We start from the raw sequence: 25,759 nt of genomic DNA, 5'->3' as shown, positions 1-25,759 counted from the left end.
CCTCTCCCAGGGAGCACAGCCCTCCTGGTCCAAGCTTCTCCCACTCCCACCCACAGCTGGAGCTGCGGCAGTGTATGGGGATGGGGAGGAACCCTACCCAAGCTGGAAAACATCAAGCTGTCAGTGGCTGAGCTCTCTCTTAAAACCACAGAATATCCCAAGTTGGAAGGGACCCACAAGGATCACTGAATCCAACTCCAAATCTTACTATAAAGAAAAGAACCCCATTTCTGTAAGTAGCCTGGTCTAGGAATATCCTTCCCCAGGAGAAGCTGAATGAGCTTCATTCCATCTGCAAGGATAACCTAATTTCTCAAGAGCCCATTCAATCCCTGGTGTTGTCCCTTCAAGGTTTACAAAGCCCACTTTCATTAGAACTTCTGCAAGAAGACCTAAGCCAGTTGCTCGTTATGCCGACAGCCCACCACAAATTAAGCTAAATGCACCGTGGCTTTTAAAACATTTCTTTAAAAAATGTTAATATCAAAGTTAGAATGTGTAAGGTATAAACAAAATCCTAATGGGATGCTGGGTTACTGTAGATGGTAAATAGCTCTCCGGAGGAAACCTTTATTACTCCCTCAGGGCTTTCATACGAAGTATGGATTTCTTAATTCCTAGCGGAATATTTTTCATACACCACTGCAGACTATTAAGTACCAGATATTACATTATGTAGTTTAAACTTTGCACTATGCATGAGAAAGACTTTCCTGTCGAGAAAACTATCTCTCTGCTATTATAATCTTTACAATATTAAAATTAATATTGGCTGCAGGGTATAAGCTTCACCACCAAAATTTGGGGGAGTTGATCATTTAATGCATTCATCAGCCTGCACGTGAAGCTTCTCATAGGGGAAAAAAAGTCACTGCAACAGCGAGAGGGGTATTTACTAATTTAGAATTGCTAGAAAGAGGCACGACCATAGTGTCACCACGTCCCACATGTGTCACTCGGTGCCAGGCTAGCACAGGGTGTGGTGAGCCAGCAAGAGTAATGGCACTGCAAATACCAAAGGCAATTCATTATGCTTCAGGACATTTCAAGTTCCACTTGTGAACCATTAACTTGTTACCCAGGAGGGATTCAAAGCTAAGCATTAAAAAGATAATAAAAATGCACCAGCCCTCACAGCACCCAAAAGCAGATACCTTGTAAATATGTAAAGAGAATTCTCAAGAAGTTTATATTAAGAATTTCTTTTATAATCTTTTCTGCACGGCAGTAACGGCCCACCTGCATCTCACTACACATATGAATGGGGAAAAAAGGAAAGAAAAACACCTACATTTTCTTTTCAAAAACGTTAAGTGAAAATGAACACTCACTTGTAGACCGTGCCTCCATTGCCATGACCGAGGATGTCTCGATACCGTATGTCTTGTTCATTCATCTCCACAAGAAAGAAAGAAAAACAAAAGAGATGTCATGCTGTGGATGGAAATGTCAAGGAAAAGCAACTCCAGGCCATAAACAACAAGCAGTCTGGGTCATTTCAAGTTCAGCTGCAAGAACGAGAAGATCAATACAACATTTGCTGTCCAATTTATAAAAGACGATACCAAGGGACAAAGTGATGGAAAGTTTAATGACAATTTGTTTGCCTGGGTCATTTCATTAAAGTTTGATAAAAGGTGTCAAAATGGAATGATATAATATAGCTGAAGAGGGTCAGGTCACAGATAACTGATAGGAAAAGGGTCTCCAGAACAGCACATAACCAAAGCCAAAGTTGGAGGTGAATGGAAACAATCCAACAGAAAAACTGTCATCTTAAGCACGGATAGAAAAGTTTGTGATTTATTCTGGAATCAGCATAATTGACATGAACTGAACGACAGTTCTGTCAGCAGGATTACTTTGCAGCACTTCATTTACATCCACAACTAACTAACCTAACTAAAGCAAACGCCAGGAAGTAGGAATAGTCTTTAAATGCTATCCAATAAAACCAATTTGCCTTGAGATACAAAACAAACCACTTGCTTTGGTCTCTGCTCACTGGGACACCTTTCCAGATGTAAGAGCTGGGTATCAGCACCGTACACGGCAAATGCTGGAATTGGTGACTTTTCTGATGCACGTTTTCACAGAAGCTTACCAACACCACCTTGATGGTCGAGCAACTCAAATGGAAAACTACAGCTCAGCCTTTTCTCGTGCAAATGCAGTTATACAGATTCTCAGGCTCAATCTCCTTACAAGAAAATTACTGCAGACATTTTCGTATGCACAAGCCTACTAAAAAGGGACCTTTCAAAGCAGAGTATGCTATATGCATTCTCTATTCCTCTACAGCCTTTTCACTGCAGAGAACTGGGCAATTCCCACTTTGAAATGGTATCTTCCCTGCAATCTGTTACCAAATCATTAATTTGTTTGTGTGGCTGCCTGAGGACTTCCTGTTATTTCTGTGTATTGAAAGGCATCTAAATGAAAACCCAGTGCTACAACTTTCATATGATATCAGTGGAGATGAGAGGAACTTTGCTTTGGCTTCAGCTGGAACAAGTTAAGTCCTATCTTTTAAAGATAGGAAAGCTAAACCTAAAACTTGTGTTCTGTTCTTTCACTACCTGAATAAATCCTGCTTGTTTTCCACAAGAAACACTTTCCACGATGCATTTCTTCCAGCAAGGCAGAATCTCTGACTTCTGAGAGCACGAGAAATACCTCAAAGCTGAAGAAAACCCTGCATGATTACCCCTTTGTAGTTAAACCTGGGCCAGGGGCCTTCAGATGGTAAGGACCAGCCCACTGAAATGCCAAGGTTAAGATACTTCAAAACAGACAGTAATTCATGAATTGAGTTTAAAATATGTGAAGAATATATGCATGCCCCTTGTTTTAAAAATAACTTCTCTCAGGCTGCTATAGTCATTAATTTAAAGCACATTTGGTGCTTAAGGCTTTCTGCTCTCCTAAGCCGGAGAGCTTTAATTCTCCAGTCTTGGAGGTAGCAACAAATGCATCTCTCTCCTGTATTCCCAGCTATGTTCTCACAAATAAAACCCTTAAGAGAAACCAAACGAATCCACCAAGCTACGAGCACACTTGTATCTTTGCTTCTTAAGGGAAAAAGAAGTATTTTTTGTAGTTCGGCAAGTTATAAGCAATAAATTGAGCAGAACGAGAGGCATAAAGTGTGTTCTTGTTTCTCCTCCTTCCCACTGAACGGGAAGAAAGCATTTCCTTCTGGGGCTCTGCACAAAGAGCTGGGTGATGGGGAATGTGCCGCGAGCCCCCACCGGCACGAGGGGCAGAGAGAACCCATGATTTACTGGCTCAAATAAAGGTGCCAAAAACGCGTCGTGATTTATTTATTTGACTGGGAAAACTGGATTCTCAATCACAAAATGATAACGTAACGGCAATGAACCTGACGGCGTGGGCTGGAATATTAAAGCTGCAAAATCAAGTTGGATTGGATGCCAATATTAATGGAACTGATGAAAAAAGCAAACCAGACTCCAATTACGGATCAGCAACAAAACGCCCCTCGTTTATGCCTGCTGCCTTTGGAAGAAATCAGCGTCTATCTCTTGTAAATCATTAAAAGCAAAACGCTCAATTAATCCTTGTTTTATACATAGAGGCCAACAGAGGCAAAGTCCTGTAGCCATACCTTTGCTTTAGGAATCGAAGCAATAATGGTTTCAGAAAGCAGTCACACTCTATGAGCAGACAATTGAAGAGATTTAGTAAATCCCACTTTATAGAGCAGAGACTAATCGGAAAACACGAGCCAGTCAAATGTTTCTTATGAACTGTTGACACTATATCAATGCTGAATCAATTGGTGGCATTTACTCTGAGTGACAGAAAAGAAATAAATATTTATATCACATCACCTATATCAATGAACCTGGGCAGAAAGCTATTTCTAACCTGTCAATATTTGATTATCTTGAAGAATCATGTCCCTTTCTTTTAATGATTAATATGAATTCCTTATTAAACCTAAATGGAAACTACTAGAGGGATATCATTACGAATGCCTGAAAGCATAAACTGACAAAAAATAATAAAAAAATAATAGCCCAGCCCACACTTAAGTAACGACAAGTGTGACGTCATCCCCCCAAGGAGGAAAAGTTAAAGTCAGAACTAGAAACCTATTTCCACTTACAGATCTGTGACCAAATTTTGCAGAACGTAACACATTCTCTCTTACAGACAGCTTGCACCCCGCAGAGCAGGCTACACAGAAGGCTCAAACTCATTCTGAATTTCCTTTGGCTTTAACTAAGTCTTACAGATGACTTTTGGTTCTTTTCTGTCATCCTCAAATTCTATTGCACAGGAAAGAAATCTATTACAATTTACTGCAGGGCACAACACGTGCTCATCTCTATTGCTTAGAAGAAGTAAAATGCCAAATTCAGCTTATGGACACAATCACAACAAAACTGCCTTTACTCATGTTCAGTCATTCTACTTCATAAAAATATTCCAGGTGGGAGATATAATATCAGAGGAACCACCACGTTCCACTTGAAAAGCTCAGGAGCACACTGGTACTTACATCACTTTAAGTTAGCCACAGAAACAAGTTCTTTAGCTGTAATTTTGGAACGTTAATAAATCTACCCAGTAAAAAAAAAAAAAAACAACCTGTGAATATTAAACCACGTCTGCACATAAGGAGTGCTGACAGGCTTGAAAATGCACTTCCAAGCTGTACTCAAAGGATGCAGTGCCAAACAGGCAAGGTTGCAATTCGGGGCTGTTAGACTCACATTTTAAAGGGGCACTCTCATCTATTAGACCACAATGTTACAGGTGATACTGAAGGACAAGCGTGAAGACCAGCCTTTATCTTCTTGACACGCTCAACTACAACTACTTGATTCATGAAATGCCAATGAGGCTTGGAGAGGTCATTGTGTGAAGGCACTGAATACGCATCTGAGATAATTAAGATTTCAGCCTTCGAAACATGGAGGGGAAGTGAACAGCAGTTAAGAAAATCAATAAGAGTCTTTTATTTGCAGTGACACAGATGTCTCAGTCAATAGAGCCTAATAGGCAAGCTTGATCGCAACGGACAGGTGCCTGCCTCCAAGGCTATCAAAGGGCTTTCACTATGACAAACATTAAAACATATTTATGCTGCTACTGAAGAATGTAGGATTCTTCTAAGGTACTTTAATTTAATGGTGTATATTTAAAGTCATTGCACTATGCGAGCCTGCCCAGGTGCTCAGTTCAAAACAGATAAGAAATGACGCTCCCTTTGCTCAAGACATTCCCTTGTCCATCAACATTTACATTAAACCTTCCACTTCTGGCTGCCAGCACCTCAATGCCTGGAGCAGAATGAGAAAGTAACAAGGCAGCTTTCTACAGCTTTGGTTTTGCTGTTGTCAGGCTTGCGTGCTTGTTCATTGCTTTTAAAGAAGCTGCAGAATAAAGGGGTTGCAAATAGGGCACAGCAGTTTCCTTGCAAGAACCTATATTTAAGTATCTACTGCCCTAAAAATACGAAGGTCACTCCAGCAGTTGACTTAGTTATTCAAAATTGATTAACTTTCTTCCCTGAAATTGTGGCAGCAGTGCAACATGTGTGAGGTACTTCAATCTATTTGGAGCTAAATCTGATTAGCACGTTTTGAGAAATGGGAAGCAAATTGCTATGCCAATCAAAGTAAACCAGGACACATAACTCATTCATATCATGAAGGTTTTCATGGTCTCTCCAGTTCTGTATTAAAAGAACACATTACAACTAAGCGAGCAGTAAGCATCCCTCCTCCATCTATTTGTGGGGTGCCAGTCACCATGGTGTTAGGCAGCAATGAGACACGCATGCAGCCAAGACCCAGCACACTGCACCTACCTGGCCGTTAGCAAGTATCTTCTTCAGCTCTGCAGAAGACTTTTTTAAGCTTTAAAAAATAAAAAGAAGAGGCTATTAATTTCAACGATCGTGCCATTTCACTCTACAAAATGAAGCAAAACCACTCTGAAAGCAAGGCATCATCTTAAGCCCACAGTTACGTGTTCTGAGCAGATTTAACTAGTGGTGCTGAGTGATGCTGCCCATGGTAGAATTGGAAAAGCTTTAACAGTTGAGAGAATCAATATATTTCTCACCTTACCAAACCAGTGCTTTTAGATACGTGACAATAGCGGCCTTTGAGATAGAACCCATCGTTTGTCAGCTCAAAAACAACAAAAAAAAAAGGCAAAAAGATAGATGTGCTCACACACCAGGTGCTTCAAAACCAGAGCTCTCAGCAGGCCTCCAGGTGCCATTTCTTGTTTCAGAACCTCCCCAGTTTCTATAAAACTGCAGAAGGGAACACCACTGATGATGTCAGTCCCTAATCGAAGGGGGGGCAGTCGTGATTGCCATGTGCATCCAGTCCAACTCAAATGGCTGCTGCAGACCTCTTTATTTTTCAGGGGAAGCTGCCCCTGAGTCAGCCTTACACTGGGCAAAACAATCTGTATTTATTTTCCAGTGACAGACCTCTACCAAACCACAGCCCCTGATGTGGTGTGTCTGCCCAGGAAAATTATCCATGGCTTCATATGACTTCTGCCCACCCCAAAACACCGCTTTTCCTCTGCTCCTAACTCCATTCCTGGTGCATTCAAGGCACAAAGTGCCTGTGAGCAGCATCTCTGCAAAACTTCTCTCAAAGAGGCATTCAGCTCTTATTACTGAAGTATTAAAAAAAAGTACAAAATAATATATTCTTGAAAGGCACACACACACGTCTTGATCACAGATCATTATTAACAAGAACACTGAAAACACAGATTTCGTATTTGGTGGCTTTGTTCTTTAATAGGCCTCTTGTTCCCACGACTACTTTAAAGAAAAATTAAGTTTTCCAAGGAAACATAAGTTGATCTTGTCAGCTTTCATGACTAACAATTTGTGAACATGAAACAAAGAGAGACTTTCAATTACTTCAAAAACAAAACTCATAGTGCAGAAGGTTTTGGAAAAGGAATAGCAATTAACCACCAAATAAGGTGACAAGAACCTTCCAGAAGCCTCATTTTCAATGCACGTTAAGAACAAGCTCAAAGTACAGGAAGGGCTGAAAGCAAAGCACGGCAGCGACGGGACACAGCTTTATTCAGTGCAGCAGAATGATGGACTGGGACAGGGACTGCTCCTGTAGACAATCCTATTTGCTTTCCTTGGAAAGTCACAGACAGCATCTAAGCCACCAAACAGTGCCAGGGCTGGTCTGAGTGGTCCTTGGTAAGGCCACGTGCTGTGTCCCAGCCCCAGCACAGCCCCATCTCTCCACCTATCACTGCTGGGTGTGGGCAGCGGGGCTGCGTCTGAGCACGTTCCTCTTGGACAGTTATTTCCAAAATGGTCTCAGAGACAAAAGCTGTGCTGAAGCACAGCTCAGTGCAGTAGCACACGGCACACACTGATTGGAATCAAAGCATAATTTAGGTTGGAAGGGACCTCTGGAGGTTTCTATTCCCGTGTTTCAAATACGCTCTTACATGAAGAGGACAGAGGAGGCAGATTTTTCTTATTTCCTTTTAAGAACACGCTTTTTTTTGTGTTTGTTTTTTTAATTATATGTGTATGTGTGTTTAAATATAACATATATATATAAAATAATATAAAATAAAAATCAATATTAACCTGCCCCCACAATTACAAACGTACCAAACTGAGCATCACCTTTTAAAATCAAAGAAACCCCAATGAGATAAGCAATGAAGAGCTGAACATACAGACTTTGCGACAACCACATCAGTTCAAACAAACCAGCTCACCCATAAACAGTATTTCTGCACTGCCTATGAAGGACAAAGCCACTCGGAACAGACGTATTTCTTTTGGCAGAAACCCCTCCTGAACAAGCAGCAATGTGAACCTAGCCAGGCCCACAAGCCACGGTTAATTCCGCCCTCCCACCACGCTTTGGCACGCCTGGCTGCTGCATTGAGAAAGTTACTCAACCCCAAGCTTAGGGCTGGTAAACTGCCACACACAGGTACCATTTTGGTTTAATAAAAGAGAAGAAAACCAAACGTACGTTCCCATTCTTGACTCTTACCTATTGCTTGGAAGGGAATCCGAGACTGCAGAACTGCTATTATTAGCAGACCCTGCTCGTGTATTTACCTGCAGGCAGGGAAAGAATCTTTATCAGTCGTTTGTGTTCAGAGGACACTATTCTAATTAACCTGTAATTTGCCATGAATTTCTCATTTCACTGCGAAGGTTAATTAGCTCGTTGCTAGGCATGCCGATGGTTGAGGTCTTGCCTGTATGTAGGTTAGCAGGCTATACAACTCCTGGACTACAAAATACAATCCTCCCCTCCTCTTCCACGCTTCGTTAGATAAAACAGAAAGAGGTGGGATGCCCATTTATTCTTAAGAATTGAATGATCCGTTAATGTCAGTATGGACCTGAGTGAATCAAACAACTCCAAAGATGGCCCTGCAGAGGGCCCCATGCTCCCTTACGTCCCTGAGAACAAACGAACACGGTATTTTTGCTTCAAACTCTTTGAAGTAGCAGCAGACATCAGTTAATAAACTGAATATTAACATTTAAGGACCTTACAGACAGTGCTTTAAAAAAAGAAAAAAAAAAGCAATTCCATCTTCATTAAAACTGTATATACAGATCCCACAGCCAACACCCAGCAGATGAATCGCTCTCCCACCCTCACACAAAAAAATCCGCTTGTCAGAGCTCAAGAAAGTGCAGTTTTATTTGACATTTCAATAAGTGGAACACAGCATTACAAATCCATCTAACTTTACTGAAACAATTATTGAAATTCGTACCTTCAGGCCATGTATGTTCCGTTTCCCAGGAGGCTTGCAGGCTGAAACAGTAATTGACTAAATTGTAGAACACATCAGGGCCATTTACAAATTTGCTCAAAATGAATCTTTTAAAAAGAAATGAGGGTGACACCAAAATTAGCAGAGAGAAATGATTGAAAAGTGCCTCCCAAGACCCAGAGTGGGAATTATGAACCAGGATTTTTAACTTGCAGGAGTGAGCATTTATAAATGCTAAGAGCTTTCTGACACCATGTAATATAAATTCTAATTTCTGCTTAAAACACATCAAAATTCAGAGAACCGTTCGATTAAATTATCAGATTCTTTTTGTAATTCAAATTAAAATCAATATCTTATGTCATTATATTTTTAGGCGCTGTATTTTTCTGACACTTAACAGAAATATTTGCAAGACGTGTTTTAAAGGAACCAAGCTGCCACGTGTCATAGATCAGTCATGCTGTCAAACACAGCTTGTTCTAAATGTGGAAGAAACACATTGGGGCAACAGCAGCGAGCCTCGAGAAACCAAACACTGGATAAAAGCTGCACAAAATGCCACATTTGGGCTACAGATCTACAGATGTGGCACCAAACTGTGACACCTGGGGTTAGAGAGGAGAAGGTATTTCCTCCAAGCCCCCGAACTACACGCTGCCTTGTTTCCCCTTTTGGTGGATGTGCTTTTGTCAAACGTTAAAGCCACAAAGGCTTCTAGCTACATGTTACAGACAGTTCCCATTTCCAAACTGCAGTGCCCTACAAATGGCATGTTAAAGGGCCTGTCACTTTTGATTGATTGTCTGAGGAGGGACGGATTTGATTTTTCTCTTTCTCTGATGCAGATGCACTTCACTTCCATTTTTGACAGCAGGAAACAGAACTATTTATTAGTCAGAAGGACACAGATGATAGTTATTAAACACATCAGTTAGGGCCAAGCCAGGCCACATGCCTTTCAATGACATTAGAAATTACCACGTGTGCCTTAAAGAAAGAAAACAGTACAGATTCAGGTCATAAAAAAGCCCCAAACAATAAGCTATTCTAAAATACACAGAAGGATATTGGAATTTTTTCCCCCAACAGATAAAAATCAGCATCTTAAACTATACTTCAGAAAGCTGTTATCTTTCTGACTTATGTGTGAATTATTTATACCATACGTGCTATTAGATGTACACATACATACAGAATCTATATCCCTTCCATGGAATGGAAGGTGAGAGTATGCATATATACATCTGTATACATACACACATATATACACACACATATGTATATAACGTATACAGGATTTGTGTGTGCATGCACTGTATATATTTTTAAATATGCAGAATAAAATAAATAACATTTTCCCTTCCTGAAAGACCTTAGAATTATTAACTGATAAGAGCACAGCCAAGACCTGCCCCCAGAAGTGGCTGATGGTTGACATTGTGGAGTTTTTGGGAGCTACCAGAGGCTTCCCCACGAGCTGCAGGAAGGCTGAAAGGCAGAGAGGGCTTGGGAAGAAAACACTTTAAAAGGGAGAGCCCTAAGTTACATGCAGAGTGGCTGTGTGTTACTGATGAGACATCAAGGTGAAGCAGCAACTCTGCTCTGAGGCAATTTAGAGAAGTAATGGCAAACCATCTGCAGGGAGATGTGCGTGGCTGAGCCAATGGTGGCTAAGTGCCATCATCAGCATGCCAATGAATGCTTGATCTATACAGTCAAAGATCACCATCTTCAGATGGAAAGCAAACAGAAAAGGAGCCAGCAGCAGGATCAGGAGCCCATTGGGCTGGTTCTTCAGGAACGACCCAGTTACCCACAAAGAATCTAAAAGCCTGATTTCTAACCTCAGAAAAGCTGCTTTTCTTTCACACACAGCCATGTCACTACTGAGCATCTCCTGGCAAAATATCCATAAGGAGAGAGGCACTCAATTGCTCTGTATTCCCAGGAAGGGTTCCCACACACGTGGATCATTTGTTGTAACATTAAGGGGCACCCCTTAGCCAGACCCCACAATCCTGAGTTGTACCACCTTTGCATTCCCCCTGCATCCAGGTTTCTCTTTGCTGGGAAGCTGAGGAATCCCAGCCTCCTTTGGAGACCTTATTAGCACGTGCTTGAGAAGAGTGTTGGTTAATTGCCCAATTCAAACTTCAGAGAGTTGTAAGTAATGGAAGTCTAGAATGTTTAATTGGGAAACTCATGGTATGATTATTTGTATGATACCAGTTAAGTGAGAGTAGTTTAATTTTTAATTATTTCAATTAATTTATTGCTGGGAGATTTACTTGGAGAATTTAAAGCTTATCTGTTTCATCAATTAAGAGCCAGATTCAAAGACTGGATACTGAGAGAATCTGAATGAATCAGTGGAATTATGTAATGGATTCGGCTCTCTTATTTTTTAAGCCATTACTTGAGTTCAGAGAGCACAGCACGTTCCCCAAAACCTAGCCAGCTGCCTACAGATTTTTGTTCAGGATGGAGTGACCTATTTTTCAATTGCCTCAGCCCACAAAATTGATTGCATCTTTCTCTGTTCAGGAGAACTATTAAAGCACTTGTGATCATTTTGATACTACACTAACTGCCCAAATCTTAAACATGTCATACACAGAGCTTCTGTGACAGAGAGGCTCCCATTCTCAAAACGAACAGCAACAGGACATGTTCCCCAGGTCTGTTAGGGTGATTAATCACATTAAAATATCCAACAAAATCTTAAAAAAAAAAAATCCAATCTTTCTAAGCACCCAAAAATTAAGTTATTCATCTGCTTTGGTTTGAATACATGCAGCATCATCGTCAATGAGTTTCTTAAATGTACATAAATATGTACTATGCAAACTGAATCTTGTTAGTCTAATTTACTCCAGTAAATTAGCTATTTTATATGCAATAAATGTAGTTTTCACTACACTCCCCACAATAATGAATTCTTGTATCCAAATTAAGAGGTAAACATCATGTTATGTGCATTTAAACCTCTCGAAAACATAACTGTTGATGAAACAGTTTACTGATATAATCATTGTTGATTAGAATTTGTTAAGCATTACCTCTTGGATATATCTGAAGAGGCTCTATTAACTGTCCATTTACTTGCTGTTCCATTACAGTGGAGTAATACTGCAAAGAGATTAAAAAAAGAGATTACTCAGTAATGTACAAACAGTAGTAAGTGCACTTATGGATTGTTTAATTCACTGTATATTTTTTTTTACTGCCATTATAGATATCAGCCTCTGCAATGCTTCCTCATCACTTGTAGTGCTCACACAGTGAAGTGGAATGGGAGGAACACAACCAAGGGGTGGCAACAAGCAGCACAGGGATCTGCTCCTGGCTCAATGATGTGAACCTCAGGCTCACCTGAAACCTGGGAACGTCATAACAGATGGAGCAAATGCAACACTGACAGCAAGCACTGCAGCTGCCATTCCTGGAAAAGCTGGGAAAACGAGTCAAATGTGGAAACAAATGCAGTCCAAAGGGAAAAAAATAGAAAAAAAGCAACATGAAGGAAACTCCAAGGGAGAAAAGAATCTGGGAGCTATCCAAGAATTTGCAGTGCTGAAGCATGGCCAGGGCAACTGGGGCCGCATGCCACATAGGCAGAGAAGTCATGCATTCCCTCACTGCTCTCATTTAATGCACAGTAGGGTATGGAAAGGCCACTGCAGCCATTAGGAGACCTTGGTCTATGGCACTTGTGCTCAACTGGGACCACTAGGAGCAATCTGCAGGGAAAGCACATTGCTAAAGGAAGGTTAAGCATGAACGAGAAGAGGCATAAAAGCATCTGAGAACATCAACATTTAGGAAAAGAGAAAATAGCTAAGGTGGGATGAGGATGAACGGGGGCATTAAGCAATGAGATGAATATTTGGACAGAATAAAGCCTTTTCTAGCCATCCTTCATGGAGGTGCAGTGAGCACCCACCAAACAGGACACAGAATCACGGGACCAGTGACAAAGCAGAGCAGTCCCAGGGCAGCACAAGGACCTTTCCCTGAGCACTGCCTGAGCCCATTTCTCACCACGATGAGTTAAATATCGAGAGCACATCACAAAGCACATTTCTTCAGCAATCCCCCTGCATCTTTGAAGCAAGCATGCTGGCGGTGGGCCAGATCTCCATGGCATAAATCAGTGCGGCTCCACTGACTTTCATGCTAATTCTCACCAGCTGAGTGTGGTCTAAGACTTCAGAATGTCACTGTTACCACTTCTTGTGATACTATTACTCAAACTGGCAAGACTGGATGTCAACAGGAAAAAAAATTCTAAGTCTGGATGGAACGAAACATGAATATTTTGCTCACACCAATGATTTCCTACAACGCAAGCGTTCTTTACTTATATGACTTTAAAAATGCAAGAAGTTGACTAGCTACTGAACTCTACAAAGTGTTTCACTCTTTGATAATGGGATTAAACATGTGAACTGCACTAAGTAGACTTTAGATGGGCACCAGTGTCAATTTACGTGCAGAACCTCTTACTGTTTCCTTTACAATACAAAGACCATCACCTGCTGCCATAGACCAAAAGCTTCACGCCAATAAATGTTTCAGTACTTCTCTTTTCTGATTTTTTTTTAATTAATCTGTGCTAAGAAACAGGAAGAAATTTCCTCTTGTAAAAAAAAAATCGTTATGAAGAAAATTGCTGAGGGCATCAGTATCTGTCCAGCCCCACCTCCTGTGTGTACACTTAGCACAGTGCCTGCTGCTAAAAGCATTTCCCTCATTAAAGTCTCACCACAAGATTTCTGAGGAGGGTATCTTGTTCATGGTAGTATGTAAACATATAAATCCCCATCTTAAACAACCCCACGATGCACGCTTTCACTGTTTTTATACGGAGCAAAGCTATTCATTACAGAAGCCCATTGCTTTGAAATTATCAGTGGGGTTTTTCTGGGAGTCAGGACTACCCACAGACTTATTTCATATTGTGGGGGGTTACGAATAGCAAGCCAGACCCACATTCATGCTCCCATTCCCATTTATAAAAACACTATTGTCTGGATCTAATAGTTATGGGCCCCATAGTTATGCCATAAGTGCTCAGGAAAACACAAAGTTGTTCTTTTTGTTGTTTTTTAACTACCACTTTGCTGGTGCCATTCTATGACCTCAAGACATATACATACAGTATAAACAGATATTACATCCTCTCCAGAATAATTAATAAAATGAACATACACAAAACTATGTTTCTTACCATAAAAAAAAATAGAAAACGGAGAGAGGAAAGCATGGCCCTCTCCATTACTCAACCGGTGATGACAAGTAAATGAAATATCAATCATGTAAGCTGTCAACCTTTTGGGACAGCAATAACTGTTAACAAGTAGTCTGGAAAAATTGTCTGAAAATGACTTGTCCTCCACATATGAGCATTTGAGGTTTCCGTGGAAAATTAAGATGCCAGTGGCTATTTGGAACATTGTTCAGGCATTCTTTTTAATGGAAAATTTGCCAGTTATTGATCCAGAGCATGTACCCCCTTGCTTTCAGAAAGCTGCAAGCAACTTTCCAATCAGAGGCTGTCAAAAAAATTACTGCCTTTTTATAGCGATACAAGACAACAGCTGAAGTGCAACCCCACCGCTGCTCAGCGCCCATCTTTAATTAACTGCAAAGCGCAACAGAAAACCAGCTGTATTTACCATTCCACGACATCTGCATGGGCATAACACAAAGTATTTCTGTGTACACTGAAGTAACTTCTGAGCTGCCCAAATGCATTCCTGTTGTCAAACGCTAAAACCAAAATCCCAAAGATGAAAGGTTGGGCATGACCCAGAACAGCTCTGCCAACGATAACGTCGGGCCTGCACGGAACAGATCTGTAATCTCGGAGAATTAAACTTTCTCAATCTGAAAGAAAACTTCCCACTGCAAAGCAGCAATGAAGTGGCCAACAAGTTCAAAATTGGAACATCTGCAGAGAAGAAAAGCTGCTGAGGTGGAAAGGAGTCACGTACACACATCCAATAACTTTTAGGGGAAAGTAGAGTTGAGCAATGACAGCAGTAACATACTGAATCTTTACCCGTAAGCTTGGAAGCACAAGGAGTAGGTGACCTTACAAAGGTGTGATTAACTGGCTGTGCCAGGAAGGTGCACGGTTACCAGTTTAACAGCATAGTGACAGACAATTTGAGAGGAGCAGCGATCAACACAAGGAACTCTAATGGGGAAGCACACTCCGTGATCTACGTGTATCAAACAAAACCCAACCCAACAAACGAGCACTAAATCCCCTTCCTCTCTTTCCCAAAGCTGTCTTAGTACTCTTCAGTTCCTGACCAGCAATGGTCCCCCTCCTCTGCAAAGAAAATCATGAGTGGTTCCAGAACTCAGCCTCCACATGCTGCCCTTCACCTACCCCAGGATCAAGTTGAGGCAATGTCCCAAACCTCTCTGATCAGAGCCCTCCAGCAGAGCTGCAGTCACTGGGTCCTTGGCTGGCACTGGCTGGTGCTCCATTCTCACAAGTTGGACATTAGTGCCATTCACATAATCAGAAACGCACTTTGCAAGGGACTGCCAATCCATTTGACTTACAAAAGATCCATTTGTTATTTATTTGTTATTTTCTTCCTATCTCTATCATCTGAAGGAAAAGGTTAAACCATTTTTTTCACTTCCATCTGCAACCTGAAACATACATCTGAGCTATTACTCTGTTTCAATAAGTCAGCAAATGCTTTATTTCTATAGCCTGATGTTACATTTATAGGTATCTTGACAGATTTTACATATATCTATGTGCATAAAGATACAGACCTGCACATTTCTCATACTAAAAAACAGAAAATGTGCCTTTAAATCCTCTATGAACACTGAGCCTGCAGCTACAATGAAACTCTTCAGTTAGGAGGGGTGAAACCGTCTCCAGATGAAAGTAGATTTTGAAAAATTTTTAGAGCCCAGGGGTTCATTTTTAATGAGCCGTTACTTTAAGTACTGCATAAAAAATACAAGAAATTGATAGTCCATTTAGCCTGCACTATACCTAATGCAAAAGTCATTAAGATGCATTATTCTTAATGTTTATGATATGATCAGTAAGTGTACGAGTCTTTTTTTAAAAAGTCAAGCATGACCATATATCCCACGTGATACAGTTTTTAAACACCTAGGCTTAATATTACTCTGTGAACGCTGCAGCTTACATTAACAACTTGATACGTGCAAACACACACACACAAGCTGATAAACATGGAGAGCATCAGCATTTCTCATACTGTACCTACATAGGACAGCATGGCTTTCATTTCTTCATCACTTCTGACAGTAATCCGATCACCGTCCTCATCTTCATCTGACAAAGAAATGCATTACATCATGAACAATGGAATAAGGAGGGCTATGTTTTTAAATCCAAGGGTTTTTTTTTCTTTTTTTTTTTGGCTGGACACATGCAAGTCAATGAAAATAAGAACATACAAACCAACTACACAGGTGACCAGGAATACAGGGAATAATAACACATAGCGATTTCAAATATTAATTAACAAGGACAACAATTACATATAAAAGGGAGGCACAAATGAAATGCTCAAAACTTTGAAGAATTCTTTTATTGCCAGAACCTCTCCAGAAGCTGAGAACCTCACACCAAAGCCCTTTGAGTGGGTATTCCAACACAGCAGACACAAAGCAAGGTTTCTTCATGTGTTTTGATCCTCGCAGACAGAGTCAAGTTTGGGCAGAAGTTAATTTACTATTACACTGACATTTACAGTGACCTGTTCTCCTTTTGGTGAAACCCTCTGCTCTCAGTGCCAACCTCACCAAACTCAGTCCACCTGCTTGATGCCATGCCCCTCCCACCCACATTACCTTCATGACACAGACACTGACTTAAACAGGTGGGCACAGATCTACACGATTATAGAGAAGTGCATTTACAGAAGGACAGCAGAGTGCCAACGAGCAAACACAGTTGGTGTGTTTGACCACGGGGCAACCACGGGTCCATGGTGAGAGCCCTGGACACAGGGACAAGGCACTTCTGACCACGATGTCCTGCTGTAAAGACGGAATCAGGGCAAAGGTTGGAGGGCTTTCAACAGAGCAAGGTGTTCAGAAAGAGTAGTTAATACAAAGGTGTAGAGGAGGAAGAGCCATCCCAAAGACATATGGCAGGATCCAGCAGGTGCAGGTGCACCAGAGGGCTGAATCCCCCACCAGCACCAGCTGGAACAGCAGCACGCTCCACCAGCACACACTGCACTTGCTGCAGCACCCAGCCCTGTCCTCTCTCCAGCCCCAGAGAACAGCTCAGCTCAGCACCAGGAGAGCTGCAGAGGCATTGGCCATGGGCATGGACCCCTACCTTCCAAACCCATAACAAGAAGTTCATTTCTTTTTATTGCTCCAGCTTTGGGAAGAAGGGAGGGCTTATCGATCTGTCTCCACTTTTTGCTGCAATCTAAACATCCACCTTAGCCCTCACACCAGCACACGGAAAGTGACTCTGTTTCCCTGGATGAGGGCTCACTCCTGCATGAGAATCTGGGAACAGACCTAAATCAACTAATTAAGACTCCCCCGAGAAAAACAGTTAGTTCATTCTGGCTCTGAAAACCAAGCAGCTCATTCTGAAGATGCAGAGAAGAGCAAAAACAACGTAGAAGAGAAAACACAAAAGACAAATACTAGAGGGGAAAAAAAAACAACCATAAAAAACCCAGAGAATAACACTCTAAAAATGTACCAGGAAAGAGCTATGGGCCACTGGAACATGAAAGCTGGAAGAGGAACGAGATGGCACAGCCGTGTCCTACAAGAGCCTTGTGGAAGTTTAACTGATGGATTGCCAGCTTGCTACAACTACTTGCTGGGGTTACCAGCCTGCAGCGAGTCATGACTGATGAAAAGATTAAGAAGAGTTAGTGAGTTGAAACGCAATGCTTCCTCGCCTGGAAACATTTTAGGCAGGGAGGAGGAGGAGCTGCAGAACTGCTCGCTGGCCTAAACCCAAAGCACAGCCGTGCTGCAGGAGCAGAACTGAAGGAGATTAAGACAGAGCTGTGCATCAACAACGAGGGACCGGAGTAACAAAACAGAAAACATATGGCAGAGATGGAGATAAAAGCCTCTAGATGGGCTTGGTTTGAGGGAACAAACTGAGCTGGGACCACTGAGAAGAAAAAAGGCTGAAACATTCCTAGAACCCAACTGCCAAGCTTTCTACACATCACGTATTATTCCTTTCAAATGATAAGAAATTAACTCCAGAGTTCTCTGAGTTAGAATTCTAAGTCTTGATAATGGTGCAAAGAGAATAAACTCAATTTAAAAATGTGTTGATGAAAAAGCAAGAAACGTAACCCAGCATTAAAGAGCAAACTCTGAAGCAGTCAGGCAATGTCTGAGAAGAGCAAAAGCAGACTGAAACGTATCTCTCTTCTCTGTGCAGAATAATCCCTTGCTGTCCTACCGTAGCAGGCATGGTCCAAACCTAGCCAGGCAGAATGCAAGGCTTCAGAACGATTTCCAGGCTTCTCTACTTGCCTGGAGCACAGCAATGAGATTTTCCAGCACATTAGGGAAGCAAAAGTAGAACCAAAAAATCCTACGTACTGGCTGGATTTTGCTAATGTCACTTAAAATGGAGGAAGAAATCCTAGCAAGATAGCAAATAGCGTGCAGCAGATGGTAAACAAATATTATGAAGCAATCTTCACAAAATCTGCAGTGTGTCACAAATACACAAAATGGCAGAGTTTGGATAAAAGGATCATAACAGGCCATATGTTGTTAGCCATTTTATTTGTAGCAATGTGTGATACGGTGGTGAAATCCACATCAAGGTCCAATAGAAGGAGAAGTGCAGCCCCAGGTATGAGCTGCAATGGATGATGCACTGTAGATAACAATAACCAAACAAACAGCCGAGCAGGCTACACGAGATGGCAATTATCCACATCTGAAGAAGCAATGAAGCAGGTGAGAACGAAGCTTAAGCTGGAAAAATCCAGGCATCTGATACGGATAAAGTAACCAGAATAATCAGGCATCAATATACATAACATATTTTAGATGCCAGTTAAATGGCAGGGGAAATGGTTCTGTGCAGATGTAAATGACAGACTAGAGACATGAACCGAAAGCACAGAAGCAGATGTTGGAAGACACAATGAAATAAGTATTTCCAGGAAAGTTCTACACATGGTACCATTAATATGGGCTACTGCCCTGATGGCACTGCCTGCTACTGGTGCATGAAGTTCAAAGAGAGCTGATGGGTGGTGGGGGAAGGATGCTCTCAGAAAGAATAACAAATCATATCAAAACAAATTTATAAAGGCGAGGTCTGGAGACATGGCCTGTTTCCATCCTTAGGTCTCTGGAATTTTAGGAGGGCAAAACACAAATGGGAAAAGAACAATGGAGAGCACTAAGTAGTAGTACCTGAGGGCTCACAGAACCATTCCCTTCGATTACTGACACCCAGAATTAACTTCAAGGCTCTGCAGATGGGAGAAACAGTAACAAGAACTCCAGGCCCGATGCGGCCCTGCCTGCCTCCACCGTCAGCACGGCTTCCTCACTCTGCTTGGCACCTCACTGCTCTTCAAACAGGACAATCCCCCAGGGGGTCCAATCGAAAATGAGAAGAGTCTCCAGAGCAGAGCTGAAACGGTGCTGGTTGAGTATGTCAGCTTTGGCCTAAATCCACTCTAACACAGCCACCAAGAGCTCTCCTAGCTCAGCAAAGCTACGATGCAATCCCATACATGAGGTGTAAGTGCTGGCAGGGAGAACCCCAACCTGCAGCTTCCTCTGACCCCATACACAAGCTGTTCTCCTCGGTCAGACCCACTCAGCCTTTCAGAAGCTATCACCTCTCCCAGGTCTGACCAGGTGGCACATCCTGCAGCTCTCGTACCTCTTCCAGGAGCTGAAGCTCAGTATCAGGGACACAGTCAACAGGTGAGGCAGCAATGGGTCGATGGTTGGACCTGATGATCTCAGATGTCTTCTCTAACCTTACTGATTTTATCCTATCCATCCACACTCCTACTCCAGGAGGTAACAGGGACATGGCATATTGAGCCTATGCCCAGCAGAAGGAAAAAATGAAGCAATTCCCTATTTCCAGCAGAAACTGGAGGTACAAGTACAGCCATGCTGCGATGTGGGGTAATAAAACTGTATAGTATGCCATATTTCTGTAAAAACTACCACTCCTTCGAATCCTTCCACGAGAGGATAAAGTTTTCAGCTCAGTCATACAGGTACTTCATAATTTCCATTTAATTCAAGCAATATAATTGCGGTGAGGAATAAGAGCATGGGAAGGTCATGCTGGTAATTAAAGCTGCATTGTGGAAATATGCTCACTCAAGTTGTGATTAAATAATAAAATATTACTTAGTCAAGTATCATCATTAAACTTGCATTACTGCTTAAATATTTAACTGTAACATATAATGAACATAAACATTATTTAAAAAATGACAACCCTATAATGAGACAAAGAAGCCCGTTTATACAAGTCATACTTACACTCAAACGCTGTCGTCGTTGCATCTGGCAGAACCTGACCGATGACATCCTAAAATGTAAAGAAGAATTAGCTATGTAGCAAAGGGGAAATGCCTGGGACGATTCTGAGTAAATCATCCTAATTGGTCCCCAGTTGCAAGCAGGAGACCTGAAGTCCTGCAACTCACCACTGCCCCAAAATCACTAACTTATCAGTGCACACCACAGAGCAGTCCAAATCACTGCTCTCTCCTCCTTCCTCTCCATGTTACCTCCAGGAATACCTTTTCATTTTTAAATGACTCAATCATAATTGCCAACAAACCAGTTGTCATCCGCTGTTGCAGTTCAACAGATCAACTTTTTACCTGTGGGTTATGGAAAAACCCACATCTAATCCACGGATGCCACAAAAACAGAGGTTTACAAATAGTTACAAAAGGGAGAAAGCAGTTTTCCTGCCTTAGTCCTCCTGCACTGCCCTGAGCTCTCCACACACTCTGACCCTGCAGGGCAACTGTGCTGCACACCTCCATCCCCCGTCCCACAGCTCAGAAACACAGCGTGGCATCCACAGCCCTGCTTTGGAGCAAGCACAAACCCTTCCTCTACACCTAAAGTTGCCTATGGATAACTGCTTTTTTTTTTCCTTCCCTCTCCTCATTTTTTTTTTCCCCTCTAAGTCTTTACCCCCAGCACTTACTCAGAATTCAGTGAAACATTCTGCTGGGATTTAAGCCATCCCGGCCTCCCAGTGCATGTGCCGTTGTCAGCTCGGCGCGGCTGCAATATGTCATGTCGGGGCATGGCAGAAATGCACAGCATGGTTTTCTCCTTCCTGCTGCCTGATTTCTCATGTCAGGCAGTCTCTCCACTGACAGTGTCACAAAGTGATTAGAAATTAATGCACAGCAATATTTATTGCGCTACGTGCACTGTGAGCATCTCGGGGTGCTAAGCACTCCCCGTGTCAAAGCCTTAGCAATCACTGTCCTGTCACTTCTGTTTTCTCCATATCCTTCATCTGAATGCAGGGAATTAAACATTCTGTGCAATGTTAAAGAGACACAATTAATATAATGAGAAGCAACAAAGATTTCCACAGAGCTAACTGAAGCAAATAATATTTCTCAAAACTTTCTCCTGTCTCACTGTTTCAGATGCTAAAATAAATGAGCAGTCATTTAAACTATTAATTTGATGCAAAAAGACAAAAGCCGTGCAGTGCAGCTTACCCAATGATTCCAGCCTCAGAGATTTTAAAACCACCTAAGCACAGTGAAATCCCAAACACTGCCACATTAACCCAAATCCTTCTGGCTAAATGGTTGGACAGCTCTGCAGACACTCGGTCAAAAGCCAGAGGAGCCATGCCCTTCATCCCTAACAAGAAATTAGACAAGACTGTGCTGTTAACTAATTATTTCTAAATCTATTTAGTTAAACACTGAAAATTCCTCGGCAAACACACTTTAATTGCATTAGGCTTAAGCCACTTGTAAAACATAAGTGTGGGAGCACATGGAGACTTGCATTACAAGGAGATAAAATTGGGGATGAGAAAAGCAGCCCGTCTGGGGATGTTTGCAGGCTGAGGGGTGTGTAAATATTGCCCAGGGAGGGACTCGTGAAGGCCCTGAGTCTGCCAGGAGAGCTCTGCTGTGATGGCACTGTGACAGCAACAGTAAATGCTTTTATAATATTCTTCTTTTCAGTCAGGGACTTCTTTGAAAGGAGTAACGACTGAGTACCACTCAAGAGCTGTTCATGAACAGTTGAAAAGGCCTCACCAACAACCACACAGCTCTGCTCTGGGCAACTTTCAGTATTTCTATGAAATCAGTGCACAGGAGGAAACCCACCCAAGCACGGTGTGGGGCAGTTCCATCAGCTGCTGCACAGCACCTCCACCCCCCAGCGTTCAGACCTCGCTGCAACCCAGCCTTAAAGGATCACTCTAAATTTCAGCAGATTGTGTGCAGTGGTTTCCTATGATCCCAACAGAGACCACGAGGAGTAAAATAGGGTGGCTCACAACCGATTGCTCCAATAGGATCACATGTGATGGCTGCTGTTGCACCCTTCAAAATAAAAAGCCTCCAACAGCGAGGGGAAATAACAGGGAAAGGGCAGCCAGAAGGAACACCATCAAACCTGCCCTCTAGCAGAACTGTGGAGCACTTACGTTGGGTGAGAGCAGAAAACGTGAAAGCACTGCCTTTGAGAACAGCACAGACACTGAGACCACGGGCTCTGCTCTCCAATCAGAGCTGGTCTCGTCTCACTGTGACACCATGAAGTTATCCTGAATTAACACCGAGTGCTTAAATGCTCTGCTGACAGCTCAGGCAAATGAACACAGACAGCCTGATGAGAAAAATAAGCTCATTGTAATTCATTTAGTGGTGTCTTTAAAATAAATCTGTTTACTGGTAACTCACGGGTCTGCAAAGCTGATACACCTTGAACATATTTAAAGTGACATTATGAAGAACAGTTCTTAGCACCCACTTCAGGAAAGTAATCAGGCAAGTGCCCAAGCTGAATACAGCAGCAGTGGCACCATCAGGAACAGCCCTGCTGTGCCCAGACCAGGGAGCAGCACCCACCCACAGCTACTGCCATTCAGGTGTGCACACAGGCTGCTATCAGACCCCAGGAGACACGAGGAGCAGTGGGGCCTGACCAGTGTTGCTACTCCTTAACTTACTTTAATAGGGACCATCTCAATTCCCCACACTATCCTTAATTGGTCCTCTACAAATAAGCCCTCTGTGATTGCCTGCGAGGGGAAATCACAACAAAGGCAGGAGGACAACAAAAAGTTTGTCCCACTTCCGACCTCCTCACCGACATCCGAGATGTTCCTGATGGTGATGCATCATCACCTGCTGACCCACCAGGACATGACACTGCTGTACGTCCCCTGCTTCCAGCAGGAAGTCACCACTCCTCACGGTGCCCAGCTCTGATTGCTGAGAATCACCATCACCAACACCAACGAACCTGACACATAAATCTGTTCCCTTTCCTTGGGATGTTTCAAACCACAAACAACTCACTGGCTGCAAAACGGGAAGCTCAACTTGCTCAGAAGGGAGAAACAGATTTGCAAGACGTCCAATAGCTGGCTGCAAGCTGACACCTAAGAGCACTAAAATCTCATGTGGAGAGGAGAAGCACCAGAAGCCACCTGCATGCGTGACTTCAGCAGCAGTGCAGACCAAGACCAGAAATGCACTCATCATGTGCACCTGCAGTTCTTGGCTTCAGAGAGTGGATAACCCAGGCTCGCTGACCATGAGAACTGCCCTCAACAGGAGGGAGAACGCTCTGCATGACCCCTGCACAGCCCCTCAGCACTGATTTGCACATTCAGTGACCAATCCCCTAAATAACTGCCTCTGCAAACACATCAGCAGTGAAAGGAGTGCTCTCTGACCAGGGATGCACCAGGCTGAAGAGCTGCTGACACACTCTTCCCAACTCGCTCATTTTCCACGCTTGGTGCAGCCACTGCTCTCAGGAAGCATCACCTCCACGTGGCTGCAGACCACTGCTGGCACAGATGGCTCCAGGGCCAACTCTGGGTCTGCACATCCATCCATCACAGCACATCAGGTGTTGAGGACTCTGCCAGGCTCCCTCAGGTCTCTCAGCGGCCTCACCTGCCAGGGTAACACTAAGGGCTGCTATGGCAACTGCAGAGACACAGGCCAACCACCGAGCCACAGCTGTCATCGCTCTAGCTTCGCAAATTCCCAAATAAATCCCAGAATCACTGAGGTTGGAAAGGACCTCCAAAATCATCAAGTCCAATCCCAACCCCACCACGCCCACATGCCCGGTTAGGAGCTGTGGCTGCTCAAGCCCCAGCAGCTCTGGCTGCCATCTCTCCCCACCTGATGAGCAGCTCCAGCATCAGGTCCAGCTGTGTCAGTGCCAAGGCGACACAGCTCAGGCTAAAAATGAAAGCAGTTTCGCTAAGCAGCACCCACCACACCTGCACTAAGCACAGATGGGACGAAGGAGCTTCAGTAACACCAGAGAACAGAAAGAGCCCTTGGAGAGCCCCAAGGCAGCTCAGGGTTGAGGATTCAACCGGCCCAGAGAGCAGCAAGCAGCGCCGTCACCAAACCCCGCCTAACACCGGGATTATGTCCCCGTTTCGGTGGGCAGGAGCGGCACCCACTCACCAGCACGTCCCTGAAGAGCAGCTGCGGCGCTGAGTGCACGGTCCAGTCCACGGCCCCGCCGTCGGGGATCTTGATGCGGATCACCAGCACCTGGTGGCTCTCCATGGCGCGGGAGGGGCCGCAGAGCAGCCAGAGCATCCCCGCCCCGCGGGCTCACATGCTGCGGGGCCGCGGGCCGGGGGCTGCCCTGTGGGGCCGGGGCTACGCCGCCTCCGCCCCTCCCCGCCCGCAGGAAGGACTCGCGACCGCCCCGCTGCCCCGGAACCAAAACGGAGGAGTGGGGAGGAGGGAAAGAGGGAAAAAAATGAGGAAGAAGGAGGGGAGGCGGCGCCATGTTGGGGAGGGCGGTGCCATGTTTGGGGGGGGCGGCGCCATGTTGGGGGGCGGAGCCATGTTGGGTGGGGGCGGCGCCATGTTGGGGGCGGCGCCATGTTGGGGAGGGCGGCGCCATGTTGGGTGGGGGCGGTGTCTCTGCTGTGAGTGTTTTTTTCCCCGGGTTACGCTGTTTTTAAGAGGGAAAGCGTTGTTGAAACGGCGCTTCAAACGGATTGCAGTAAATATATAAAGAAGTGCGTTAAATAGATAAATAAATATGTGAAGAAGTGCGTCAAACGCCTGGTCCCGCCAGGCTCAGTGTGACGGAGCCGCCCCACGCGGTGGGTGGATCTCCCATAAAACCTCACAGGTTTTTGCCCTCGTGGTTTAAACTGTGTCCCCATTCTGGTTTGTATTGATGCAGCTGTAATCAAACTTCACATTTGTTTGTATCTCATCAAGCAAAGTGCATCAGCCACGTGGATACGGGACCGCTTCTGTCACATCTTTCTTTAAAACTCTTTTTTTTTTTGTAAGAAATCTAACTGCACCAACACTGAAACAAATATTTAAACTTTATCACCTTCCGGAATTTGTGGTATGAGAACAGAAATCTATTTTGCTATGTTTCCTCAGAGTTGGGGGAAAATTTGCCTGTGTATCTTAATGGATTCTTAAAGTTCAGTATTTGCCCAAAGGATTTCTTTAAGTTTCTGGCTCAAAAAGTTCAAGAATTCCAGGAAACCACAGGAAAAAAAATAACAAAGCAGTGTGGCTTTCTCCACTAAACCCAGATGAAGTATTGTCAGCAAGAAATATGCACGAATTTCCTATTTATAATTACGTATTGGAAGTTATTGTCTGCCCACAATGGCATAACATTCAAAACCTGCAAAGGAGCAATATATCAGGTGTTTAATTACAGGAGGATCACGAAGCCCACG

At 43.4% G+C, this 25,759-nt stretch overlaps 1 protein-coding gene across 2 annotated transcripts in view; it reads right to left on the bottom strand.

Moving 5' to 3' along the window:
• Nucleotides 1–24,736, bottom strand: part of MAP2K5 (mitogen-activated protein kinase kinase 5) — a 111,147-nt gene extending 86,411 nt beyond the window's left edge. For both annotated transcript variants that reach the window (XM_065734088.1, XM_065734089.1), the window contains exons 1-8: nt 24,501–24,736; nt 20,326–20,374; nt 16,062–16,129; nt 11,850–11,919; nt 8,788–8,828; nt 8,046–8,113; nt 5,843–5,891; nt 1,332–1,396 (exon numbers count right to left, since the gene is read on the bottom strand). In XM_065734088.1, the coding sequence (XP_065590160.1) occupies nt 1,332–1,396; nt 5,843–5,891; nt 8,046–8,113; nt 8,788–8,828; nt 11,850–11,919; nt 16,062–16,129; nt 20,326–20,374; nt 24,501–24,638 (548 nt within the window). In that variant the 5' untranslated portion in view covers nt 24,639–24,736. The remainder of the gene's footprint in view (nt 1–1,331; nt 1,397–5,842; nt 5,892–8,045; nt 8,114–8,787; nt 8,829–11,849; nt 11,920–16,061; nt 16,130–20,325; nt 20,375–24,500) is intronic.
• Between the last annotated feature and the right edge of the window lie 1,023 nt (nt 24,737–25,759).

This window comes from Cyrtonyx montezumae, unplaced genomic scaffold (genome assembly GCF_038088225.1).
Source record: "Cyrtonyx montezumae isolate F1298 unplaced genomic scaffold, pur_monq_1.0 scaffold_17, whole genome shotgun sequence".
NCBI classification, from domain to species: Eukaryota; Metazoa; Chordata; class Aves; order Galliformes; family Odontophoridae; genus Cyrtonyx; species Cyrtonyx montezumae.
This window is presented reverse-complemented; position numbering and strand designations above follow the sequence as displayed.